The sequence below is a fragment of the Fulmarus glacialis genome, unplaced genomic scaffold (genome assembly GCF_000690835.1).
Source record: "Fulmarus glacialis isolate BGI_N327 unplaced genomic scaffold, ASM69083v1 scaffold43178, whole genome shotgun sequence".
Lineage (NCBI taxonomy): Eukaryota > Metazoa > Chordata > Aves > Procellariiformes > Procellariidae > Fulmarus > Fulmarus glacialis.
Window position 1 is genome coordinate 52,140 of NW_009228494.1, and position 13,119 is coordinate 65,258.

Consider the following 13,119-nt stretch of genomic DNA (forward strand, 5'->3'; position numbering starts at 1 on the left):
AGGAACATCAGTAATTTTAAACTTTTTTCTTATGCTAGTGTATGCTGTAACGATTTTCCCTAAAGTTCTTCATTCTAAAATGAGAAACAGTGACAGTTATCACACATTTCTTGACAAATAAAGGAAAGTGACATACTACAGTAAAAGGGATCCTTGGACAAGATAAATACAATTGACAAACTTCAGAAGTTAACTTTAAAATTATGAACACGAAAATATTCTCTTGCTTACCGAAAATTTCTCCATTTTTGGCAAATTCTGTCACAAGGTACAACATGCTTTTGGTCTCCATCACCTGTTGATGGAGAAATCGCACATAAGATTGTTTGCGGGCAGAGCAAAAAGCAAACAAACACCCAAATGGATACTGATTTTCATTGTTCTCTTCTGGTAAAGATGTGAAAGTCTTTGCCTTGCACAGACAGTTATCACAATCTTTCACTTTGTTTTTTCAAGTTACCTCAACAATTTCAAGGGGAGCATTTGCATGCTAAGCACAAGGATAAGCTTTAAATACTTCATAAAGCCAGTGTACAGAGGAGGAGGTGGATAGGATTCTTGGCCACAAGTGACTAACACAAAATGATAGTATCCTCAGCAGCTACTTTAAAGACTTTCCTTTAAGGAATTGGCCTAAAGTAATTCCCTTGCTCAACTTTTCTAACATGCTGATGGCTGCTGCTTGGGAAAGACGACTGGGGATAATACTGACCTCTGTTACCAACAGTTCTCTAGTTATAGAAAGAAAAAAATAAAACCACACAGATGAGCATCAATCTTAAAATCTGGCAAAGTTCAAGTAAAAGCACCACATCACAGGATCCCATTGTACAATCGGACAGCACAGCTACAGAACTATCACATCCTCAATATATCCCCTGGTAGGGGGAGGAAAAAAACCCACCAAACTTTAGGCATCTTCTACGTTCTTTCTGGTAAGTTCCAGCCTTTCTATTACAAGAACAGACTACTCACAATTCAAAAACATGGGAGGCTGGAAGGAATAGAGGGAGATAAAAAGGAAAAAAGAAAGAGGGTAAGGGGAAGACTTCAGAACTTTCCATGAACATGGAAAATGTTCATGGCCTTGAACAGAAAGATTTCACCCAACAATTCAAAATTCCATACTTCCATGATACAAGTTGGGAAAAGGCAGTCCAGTCAGTTATCTTGCAGCTTTCTTCCTAATGATCTACTCCTCAGTTGCTTAAACAGCTACTCAGGAATGCATTGTACAAATACCATAATCAAAATCAAAAGATACACTGAAAGTGAAAAATCCTCTGCTTCAAAATAAAAAAGTCACTGAGGACTTCCCTACAGTACAATACCACAATTTCAACACCCAGCACATTTTGGGCCTATTTCAACAGCCACAGTTCAGCCTGAGCTGTCTGCGGACAAGATGTTCTTGAATTGATTTTTGCATTTTATTTATGCGCAAGCTTGAAAGTACTAGAATGCTGCTCACAAATAAACTCTTTTGAGAGGAATGGTTTTTTTAAGAAAAAGGCAAATCCTGAAAGATACATAGTTATAAAAACAGCAGAATTACCAAAAAACTGACAAGCCAGCAGACAGAACAAGATGGCAGTTCTTCAGTCTCTCCTGCACCCTTGTTCAATTCTATAACAGCTGAGCATATTATGATTGAAATGTCTGTATCTAGAAGGCAAAACAGTTTGGAAAGACTGTTTTAAACCAACATTTGGAGACAGGAAGCTGCAACAGCCTGTGGATTACATATATATGGAACCATTCTTAATCAAGCCAAGATTGCTAGCTTCATTACCTAGCTTTGACAATCCTCAGTAGTTCCTTGACATGAGACAATCCAGGAACTTGTAGTGGGGACATAGTACAGTGATAGGCACATTATACAAGCAAACTAGTGAGACCATTTGATTGAAAGCTATTTTAAAAGTAAACTCACCTATCTACCAAATGCATTTCTAACAAGCCAATCCTTAGTAGTAAAGGGGTAAGCACTACATAACAATTACCCTCCTCAAGTGATCTTGCTCATCTCCAGGCTTAATTTAACTATTCTCAGACTCTATAATTTTTGTGTTTTGTCATTCATTCAGAAGGAACTGTGGTAAATATTACTCAAGCCAGTTAGAAATTTAACTCCCTAAGGTCTGCCTCTACTCAGTGAATCGATATTTTAAAGAGGAAGTGCCAGTCTCTTTCCCAAAAGATGAAATTAAAGCTAAACAAGTCTAAACTGGGATCTTCGTCTTTATTCAGTACAACTCCAACACCACAAGTCCAAGTCCTTGTGCTCGCATTGCCTTTATAGACAACAGATGAATTCAAAGTTTGGTTTTTGCATGCACAAATCTTGATTTGTTTGTTGAGCTAGGTTTATTCGAAACAAGCAAGAGTATCTCAGAAGCACCATGTGATTTGTTAAACAGAACACTAACAAACAGACCCCAAAGGGAATATTCTCAGGAAAGCCTTAAAAACAGAGTTAACTGAAGCAGAAACGCCAGCAGTCTCAAATATTTTACCATATGCTAGCAGCAACAGAAAATGAAACAGAAGAGAAACAATATAAAACAAACCTATATTTTACTATACAAACTATGCACACCAAAAAAAGTCACAAGTAAAACCTTCAGAAGTTTTCATTGTCTGCAATTGTATGCGTTATCACAAGTGCAGGTTGTGCTGTGCATCTCTCTTATGTAAATACACATTGTTGTACCATAATTATTCATCCTTTATGTTATAAAGGGACACATTCAATTCCACAACGTACATAATTCACTTTAGGGTAAGTATCAATTTGTCCATATCCACAACAGAAGTGAAATGCGAGATTCCAACAAAAATAAATCCAAAAAACTAGTTATCCATCTCCTAGTAAATGCACTTAAATATAAGTGTTTGGGAAGCTCTTGCCTGGTGTGTGCATTTATATCACAAGCACATCTGCAGAATCTGGACTTACGTATCCTCATGTCTTATCATCTTTGGATAAGAAAAAAAGGCTGCAAGTACTCCTCCATCTGCACTCTGAACCAAGACTCGACTAAAGGAAACCACTATATCCATGCAGATCCTCCCAGCTAGTACTCACTGTACTCACACATTTTGCTGAATATTCCTACCCTGCTCTAGCCTACATAGTACCTTGTCTACTAACAGACAGCAAAGTCTCATCACTGGGTATTTCCAATTCAGCTCTTTCACTAACATAAAATTTACAGCCTTCTGTGTATTTTAAGCAGATTTTAGGTACGCTTGAGTATCTACCACAGCCAGCCTAATTGGTACCATAGAATGAAAAAGACAACTGACGTACTTTCAAAAAAGTTAAACACTTATCCAATGCAAATCAATTCCAGAAAAGCCACGTTTGTCACAGACTGGTGATCTGCCAGAAGTCACTGGTGTAGAGCAACCTCTTCATACAGGAGCAAAAGAAGGGGGGAGAAGGGAAGAAAAGACACCACTAACCATACCTGGTAGAGCTTTATAATGTGTGGGTGATCAAGCATTTTCATTATCTGTACTTCTCGGTAGATCTTCTCCAGATTCACAGCATCCAGCTGAGATTTGTCAATGATTTTTATTGCCACCTGCAGACAAATAGCAAAAGTGAGATTAAAACTCCCCAACATTTTCCTCATTATAAGTTTATAACGAGTTTATCCTTGTTATAAAAGGAATAATGCAACCCCAGATAACTGGGGGCTTTCTTCTAGCTCAGAAATACACATCCCACACTTAAAAATACAGCAGCACAACATTAAACATGTAGTAGTCCTACTAAGTGGCTGCAGGACTATTGCCTACATCAGCATGTCAGAAAAAGAAAGTTTTACAAGAAATGGAGGACAGAACAGTGATGGAGGCCAGTGCTCCAACGAGCCCAGGTGCAGAATGCTCTTGTAGCAGTGGCAGGTGGGAACAACTGAGGACCCTTCATGAGCAGTGTTGCAAAGACAAAAATCTTCTTTAAAAGCCTAATGGTGTCCATTTCTGGAGTCAAGGTAGCCAATTTGAATCCCACAAATGCAAAGTGATATTATAAAAGAAAAACTGTTGGCTCAACACAAATAATCAAAACATGATGGATCCTTGTAGTTTCAACTGTTTTACATGCTTATTTTAGCTGTAATTAATATGCTACTACATAAGGACATCTGCAGTTCATCCGTTCAGGGGAAAAAACTCTGTACAGATATGTTTGTCAGTCAAACCTTACAAACAGATCTCAATAGTTTAGAAAACAGATCTTGGTCCTATTGACTTTCTTTTTAGCCAATACCTGCAAAGTGAATTACAGATAACTACATACGCTTAAGAGACTAAAAATTTCAAACAGAAGACATTTAAAAAAAAAATTTAAACCAAGAAGAAAGAAAAATTATAGCTGCCATAAAAACCATGCAAAGGATAACAATACTAAAGAGTATTGAATGTATAAATGATGTTTATTCACCCTGAATATCACATTATTAATGCTGAAGTAGGAGCAAACAATGTAAGTCACACAAATGCTTCCAATTATAACTGCATTTCACAAACTGTTGAACTACAGGAGACAGCTGCTATGCAGGAGACAAAAATCCACAGGAGGTGAACCTCATTATCTCCAGTAAGGCTGATTATGGACCCACCTGAATTCAGAATTAACTATTTATTGACTTCATTTCAGTATGCTTTTGCTTGATAACCTCTTCAAACATCACCTGTCTTCCCCAACCACCAGAAAAATAAGATTCTGCTATAAGTGAATAAACTGATCTAGCCTTGTAATCAGTGAAAAGTTGGTTTTGCTTTTAATATGCAGGATGCACTCTTACATAGCTGAAGCTGTTTTAAACAACGTCCAATTAATGTAGAACTCACTGAAACTAGATTTATCAAAAACCAATACACATTTATAAGAATAACGATATATACAGCCATTAGACAGAAAACAAGAAAGAAGATCACATCCCACAACATTTTCACCATTAATCACAAGGTACTCCATAGCCTTTATTCTTCAAAACGTAACAGTGGGCACTTTGGAAGAAGTGGTACCTAAAATGGTATTCAGCCACTCCACACTGCCCTCCTCTTCCCCAGCTCTCTGCAACTTTCTTCTCTCCTAGTATAACATACAGCAATTTACAAGATCCTGATGCCTGATCTTTTCAAAACATGCTTCCCCCTGTTGTCTTCTGCTAGCTATTTGTATTTACAGCACTCTCCATAATGCATCTACTCTGCCCTCTTTCACATTACACTACACTGCACACTGAGAAGCATACAGGAACAGTGACGCTCAACATGGCAGGTCCTAAAATATTACAGATCTCCCTTTGAAAGTTTCTGTATTTTGGCTATGAAGACACTATCTCTAAACCATGCAAATAAAACGTGGACCACCTGCTTCTGCTCCCATTTGTTACCCCCTCATCCTATTCCCATTCCTTCCAACTACAGCATTAATTTGCTGTCTTACACTTGGTATATGTATAAAACTTGACAATAAAGGCCTGGCTTCACACATGCAAGGAATAAGGGACAGGCAAAAGAAGAACAGTAACGTGCATGGGACTGGACTATCCAAATGCATACTTCCCACTTGGTCTTGCCAGATTTGCTCTCCCTTTGACTACTCCCTACAGCAATTGCTCATTCTCTCAGCAGGTCCCCTTTCACTCACTTATAAAGGCAGAATAGCAAGCTGCTTCCTTATTTGGTGTGATTATATGCCATGTGGCAGGAGAGGATGCAAACAATCATTCATGCAGCTTAAGAAAAAACACCACACAAAAACCATACCTTTAAGTCTCCCTGGCCTAATTTAAGATCACACCTAATAAAATGACTTCTGGTTATTTTGTTTATTTTTTGCAGGCACAATTTATTAGCCTAAGAAGAAATCACTTCACTAGAAAGTTACAAAATGTCAAAGTAATCAAACCAAACAACTAAAGCCAGACCAATTTGTTATACATCAGGAAATATTTATCAAAAACAACCCATGTGTCACATTTCTCCCCTTCCTCTAACTTATTTTATACTGTCTCTCTGGAATCAACCAGAGATACAAGCTGGCTTCTCCTTCATTCTCCACATCTATCCCAGTTTATACCCATTATTTGAGTGACCTCCAGATTTAAGAAGAATGGAGCCCACTATTTCTTATTTACAAACCAACAAAAAGATTAATCTGTAGCAATCTTGCACTCCTATCACAAAACGGTAATACATCTTTCAGTCAAGCAATAAGGTATCTCCAATCTTGGATAGATCAGGTGTTCAGGAAAGTCTAAATGCCTCCTTCATCGATCTAGAGTAATGCAAAAAAATCCCGCTGCATTTTTTTGGCATTTAAAGTTTAATGGCAATCTAATTAGAATAGCAATTTACACCGACAGCATCAGCCTCTCAGCAACTTAAGGTATTTGCAGTGGCTTCTTTCTTCACCTACTTCTTTCTTCACATAGACAACACAGTGTAGAAGCTTCACCTAAAACTTGGATCACTTGCAACTTTCAAGACTGCCTCCTTCCCTGGCTCTGGTTCATTTAATTTCACCTTACTGCGCATTTTCTCCCCATAGTTAGGCGTTTTACAAAGCTCTCTTCAAATGCAAGCAAAAAAATAGAGTAACTTTCTCCGTTTACTCTTCTTGCACATAGGAAATGTGTACAGTACAGAAAAGCTAATAAAAGCAAAGCTATACAGGACTTCAAAGAAAAGAGGTTAAGTCTAGCATAGAAGAGGAGAAAAACCCCACAGTAAACAAGTGAAACTGCAGCAAAGCAATAAATAAGGGGGGGTCTGGACAATTTGGAAAAAAAACCCAACCAAAAAACTCAACAGTAAACTGCTCCCTGGGGCTCATGCCGAACCTTTGTTTATCTATCCATCACACTATCATCAGTTTGATTAACACAAATATTTATACTTCCCTCTTCTACACTTCTCACCCCCTCCTAGAGGGGAGGGGGAGAATTCTGCAACTGTATGGCTTCCTAGTGCTACTTTTTCCAGTGAATCTTGACTCCCATTACCTTATCCTACTGAAAAATCTAGCTTTACAAGTACATTGACTCTTGGTATTTTTTCCAGTATAGTTTGGCTTTCCACAGTTTGCTCTTAAATTTTGAGTATTCCTTTCACTGAAAGTACAAATATTTCAAATACAGCCTGTTACCACTTCCAAGCCTATTTATAAGTGTCTATGTTGCCAACTTTCTCCAGAGATATCAAGCATTATTCTAAACACTGCAGTTCGTAGCTTCTAACATCCACAAAGAGTTAACAACAACAAAAAAATGTTTTAACTTTGTTTTCCCAGATAACAAAAGTATCCATTTCCTTAGAAAAACCTAGATAACTCATTTGTCCTTCTTCAGTTTTAAAGATTAAATACTTCCATTTCCACTTCAATTTCTTAATAATCAGTGACTACTATAGTTTTATGTTTTCCAAGGTTAATAAGATATGCAACTATATAATCACTTCAGTTACTAAAAAGTAAGTAATTTTATATAAAATAAAAATGTGCAGAAGACATTTTTCATCTTTACATGGTTAAAATCCTGGAACAGATCTTAATTCCTGAGCAACAACCAGTAAAATTTCATTAGAGGAAAGAAGCATTTAAAAAAAAGAATAATAAAAAAAGAATGGGTCATATAAATTTGGGAAGCATGGCTACAAATCCTGCTATAATGTTCACTTTCTGGCCAAGAACAGTGCTTCATGTTCCAATGTTTCCTACTTTCTTCCTTTTCCAGAAGTTTCCTATCCTATCTCCTTGCTGCTGCAGAAATACAACAATTCCCAGAGACCTCTGAAAGGGTCTCTTCTGAAACCAAATCCTTCTTCTGAAAGTGTGGAAGCAAGAAAACAAGTCTTCAGGTCACACATCTCTTGGAACAGAACGGCTCCAGAAAAATCCTCTTTCAATAGTTTTGAAACCTCCCCATACCACAAGTAAAAAGTGATTGTAGATTTAGAACAAGTTACAGAAGTTTAACACTCCACAGAAGTACACAGTAACATTCTATACTGTCTACACAATCACCCACCTACTCCCAAAATTATAACATTAACATGTATCACTGATGAAAGTATTCTGCATTTATAGCTTCTGAGTCTGAAAAGATCTGATTGTTTAGGCATCTGATTGGGCATTCAGGTACAACAATGCATCAAGGACTTGGACGAATACTTCCACAAAAATGTTTTTATGAATATATCGTCAGATAATAATGACAGCATTAATAAAACGCTCTTTATTAAGTCAGTTAATACTGAACTTCTGCAGGCAACTATGGAGCTAGAAAAATTATGTTATATGCGACTTTGCAAATGTTGGAAAACAAATTGTTTTGGAACATTACAGAATGAGCCACTGTCTTAGCAGGCTACTTGCTACCTCTGTCATCATGTTAAGAGATGCATTTTGTGCTGCTACATCTGTAATTTGTTTAAAAAAAAAAAAAAGACAAACAAGACTTCTTTAGCTAGATCATTCAGTTGACAGCTATCACTAATATATTTGTAAAAGTGTGTGTTGTGTAATCATATTAGTTTGGTCTCTCAAATATCTGAAATAATTCTAAGCACAGCTCTCCATTAATTTAGAATATCTTATTTGAGATGCAAGAGAAAGATGCAAACTAAAGAAGAACAAGCTATATTTCCAGTTTAAATAGGTTTTTAGTTTAAAAAACCCACCACATCACATCAAACCATATTTTGTCTTATAAGGTGGAGTTATTTGGTACTATTAAGCAGTTGTTTTTGAACACAGAGAGTAAAAGCATGTGTCTACTTGAAGGAAAAAATTTTGCTATTTGCAATCCTTGTACAACTCTCAATGTATATATTACACATGTGCACACAGTGGCAGGCTTCTGTAGGAGAAGCAGCATAGTAGCAGCTGGCATCACGGCTTCTACAGTCAAATGCAGATCAGATATCTCAGTCTATTCTGAATCTTCAGTTTTCATGCATCTTGCCAGGGCCATAAAAGACTGAGAAAAACCACTTGGAAATACTTAAAATCCAGCAGCTTCTTCATAACAATGTGAGAAGGAACAGTGCATTCAACAGCAACAGCTCACTTTTGTCCATGATCTCAGCTGTGTCATGATAACAGGAAAAAGGGAAGTAATTCTTATAGGTGGAGAAGCCACTTCAAGATGGGGGAACAGTTTCCTCTCTGAAAAGTGTGTTTTGTTCCTGAATATACAGCTTGCTAACAACTACTAGCATTTTGCAGAGATGTTAGAACACCACTTTAATATTTTGAAGACAGTGCAGAGGGACTGACTGCACACAGAAGTCTCATTTCTCTATTATTGTCAATCATTGCCACAGCACAAGCAAACTGACTCTAATTTGGCACATGTCAAATTAAGGACAATTACACAAGTTTTGTGACTCTAGTTTTGGCTTTCTTTTTTTTTTTAATAGTTATCACTTCTCCTAAGGAAAATAAAAAACAACAAACCAAAAAATCCCAACCAAACATCAATATTAGTATTAGTACATACTTCAAATGACAAAAAAAAAAAAAAAGAAGTAGTCCTGTTCCTTCCCTTATCTTCCCCTATCACCAGTTTTTGCTGCTTAAAAACTTACATTCCAAAATATCTTTGCAACTTTCATGATTTCTTTTCATTTAAAAATATTAGGAATAGCACACATTTCCTTCCCTCTTTTACTAAAGGCCTAGAGAACTGGAGTTTGCTCAATCCTCATCTGACATCTGGGAACTGAAATTGTCAAGCAGTGAAGGTGAAATGCTTGTCAAAAAAGATGAAAGTTCTTCTATCCTTCTGCTACTTCAGCTTTCAATTTTCATTGTTTTTATATTAATCATCTAATTCTCTGACTAGTCTTTAAAACAAACAAACAAAAAACAACCCACCAGAACACAACACCCCCCACCCCCCCAACATGGCCTAACAAGTTAACATACAAAAAGAGGTTTGTCCATGTCAGTACAAGCTTTAAAGTTTCAGGCAGATTACGGAAATTCAGATTTGAGTTAACCCAATACATCCTAAAAGTAGACAAACTGCACTAAAACTAACAAACCCAACTTCCTGCAGTCTGGAGCAACTCCAGTTTGCAACGAAGTGTTTGGGTATCACAGATTTATAAAAGCACGAACCTCCCTTAGCGTGCAGCACATTATGCTCAACCTGATTTACCTGCGAGCTCCTACTCTCTGCCTTCAGTTATGTGTTCCTTCTTTCCCTCTTGCAACAGATCTAGAGAGCCCACAGCTGCAAACAGTTAAATCAGCACCCTGACTTTTTTTTACTTTTTTTTTTTTTTTTACACAATAGTGTCATTTTCCCACTGAATTACTCCACTAACCCAAACTGTGTGCACAGGGAGCTGCTGTCTTTGCTTGTTCACTCACTTTTACACGTACCTAAGCACACTCGATCAGACACTCACATCTAAACTAGTATCACATCTTGTATCAGGAGCTGGTAATTTTCAGAGAAAAGTGCAAACCACCTGTAACATACCAGACAGCTAAAAGCATAACTGTGAGTCGTAAGGACATACTAGTCAGAAGGGTTTCATTTTCATCTGAGGAGCAATGGCTAGTATTCTTCTGTAGATGACTAATCCTGAGGGGGTATTAGTTACAGAGTTTTGGGGGTGGGTGGGGAACGTGACTCTTTCACACATAGCCTATTCACAAAGACTTTCCTTCATCCTTAAAGTGCATTGCTTTTTTTCCAAGTAGTACCTTCATCTATTCCAAAACCTTTTCACTACTGTTCATTATTTCACACGTCATATTTCACTAGAAACAAATATCCATCTTCTTGAACTTTATGCTTCCGATTACTTTTGTTCTCTTTTTTTAGACTCCTCATTCTGAGGAAAAATTTTGCTTATTTGTGCATGCCTCATTAACAAAAGTTACGCTGAGATCACAGGATTTCTGGGCAACAGGATAAATTAGCATGGCAGGAAAGCACGTGTCATTAACTTAAACGGCAACACACACACACAAACAACAAGCAAAGCAAAGGTCACATTCAACCCTCTGGGGCACCCTGTATGGACTGTCATTAAAGGGTCATGCGCTACCTCTATTACTACAAATACCTATCAATCCCCCCATTTTAATTAACTTTCACACTTCTTTCTGTTTGACTATTTAGTCATGCAATTTTAGTGTTGCATTAATACAGGATTCAAATCATAATTTCTGAGTTTGTTTGCATACACCATCTACTACTCTGTCTTATGTGTATCTTCTGCTTCATGCCCAGTTTCACTTTATTTTCACCTATACTTTGCTAACAATTTATGGCAACTGTATTTACTATTTTCAGTTCAAGTTATAATTTTATATTCCAATATGTAGGTTTTCCATAAAAAGGATGGGTTCTGTACATAATCCATGAGTGCTGACCTTTCCAGGTAATAAGATCCCATCTTTTCTTAATTTGACAGTTATTGGCTAGTCAGAGTTATATTAAAAAAACAGGCAAATATTTTTATAGGTCAAAGCCATATAAAATACCATTTCAAACTACCGATGCTAAAAAACCCAACAACAAACAGGTTCTGAATTTAAAGGGTTCAAATAGGGAGATTCAGGAGAAACTCAGGGAAGGAAATAGTCCTTTTTAAAAGGGCTTTCTGAGCAAGTCTCAACAGCAACACAGCGCAGATTTTCCCGCATCACAGACCTGATGGTACACAGGTATAGCCTTTCCAGAACATAATAAGCTGAATATTCTTCTACCAGCTAATAAAGGCACAGATGAATGTGAGAAATTAGCAACTCAAGATTAAGCAACAGTTTAGAACAAGCTTGAAAAATGAACAGCCTTCCGTCTAGAAACATTAATAAGCGGGACTTTCACTTTATGTGCATAGTGAACTAAGTGAGGCGGTCCAATCTTGAAGTGCTTATTCAAAGTAGCATTTGGCCAGAATTAATTCCCCCTGACATCCCTAGCAGTGATCTTAATAGGGTTCCCTTTCATCAAAGACCATGTAAATACTTCCAGCAACTAACTCAGTAATTAAGTTCCAGATAAACATTCTTGCATCTCTTACAGCAGAAAGTCAATGTAGCTATACTGAAAAATGAAAGACCTTGACACAAATCTCCAAAACAGGCAAATCTGCTGTAAAAGCCATGCAGAAGATAAAAAGGCCTCCTCAGGGCACAAGGCTCCTCAGAAAAGGAAAGCTGGTTAAAAAATTCAAGACTGTATTAGAATGCACTGGAATTCAGCAATTTCTTCGGACACAGATCGAAAAATCATACCAGAGTTGGGGAGCTGTTAAGCTCTAAGTTTTCTGTAACCTTTGTTATTTGAACAATACTAAACAAATATAATTTCTAAATTGACAAATAAAAATAAAGATTAAAGTTTTCATCCCCATCACAAAGTCTGCCAAAGAAATGAGAACTAAAAATTAAACGATAACTTACTATCTTCAAGTGAAGCATTTTGAAGTTTGGCATATGGCATCAAACTTGGGAACAGAACACTAAAATTGCAAGGTCTTTGCTTGGCTCTTCGGTAATAGCAAGGAAGAATTTAAAAATAATCAACAGTTCATTATTACACTTGAGAAATAAGACAATAAGAGAAATTTGTTTAATACTTGGGATGCAAAGCTCATCTATCATTGCCTGGCCAGAACAATGTTAGCATTGCAGGCTTGTTTTCCTTAACTGAAGTCCAAGCTAAGGGCATTTTTAATTCCTGTAAGGAATGATTTTATCACAAAAGACCACAGTAACTGAATAATTGCCGGTCTTTTCAGTTTTTTTACCTTGTACTTCAGACAATATTTTATTTACTTTTGTGTGGTACAGAGCAGCACAGTAAGCTCTTCTTCAGTGAGCAATGAAAGCAACCGTAACAGAACCATAACAAAAAGCATACCTCTAGGTGTAGCAACTAAAACTACCTAAGAAAAAAATGTAAGAGGAAACTGATCTTTCAAAGCCATTACTCTCACCAGATACCTGTTTTTAAAAAGTGAACTTGACTACATTTTATCCACGCAGACTTAGGATCATTTCTGGTTTAGGTAAAGCATAAAATATTAACAATCTACAGGTAGTAATCACCAGGTAACATACGGGGGGGG

At 37.0% G+C, this 13,119-nt stretch overlaps 1 protein-coding gene across 1 annotated transcript in view; it reads right to left on the reverse strand.

Moving 5' to 3' along the window:
* The window catches only part of SIK2 (salt-inducible kinase 2), a gene marked incomplete at its 5' end in the record, with an annotated part of 45,624 nt that extends 42,034 nt beyond the window's left edge, over positions 1 to 3,590 (reverse strand). Inside the window, 2 exons of the mRNA XM_009583496.1 lie at positions 232 to 295; positions 3,474 to 3,590. Of these exons, the coding sequence (XP_009581791.1) occupies positions 232 to 295; positions 3,474 to 3,590 (181 nt within the window). The remainder of the gene's footprint in view (positions 1 to 231; positions 296 to 3,473) is intronic.
* Positions 3,591 to 13,119: the final 9,529 nt, after the last annotated feature.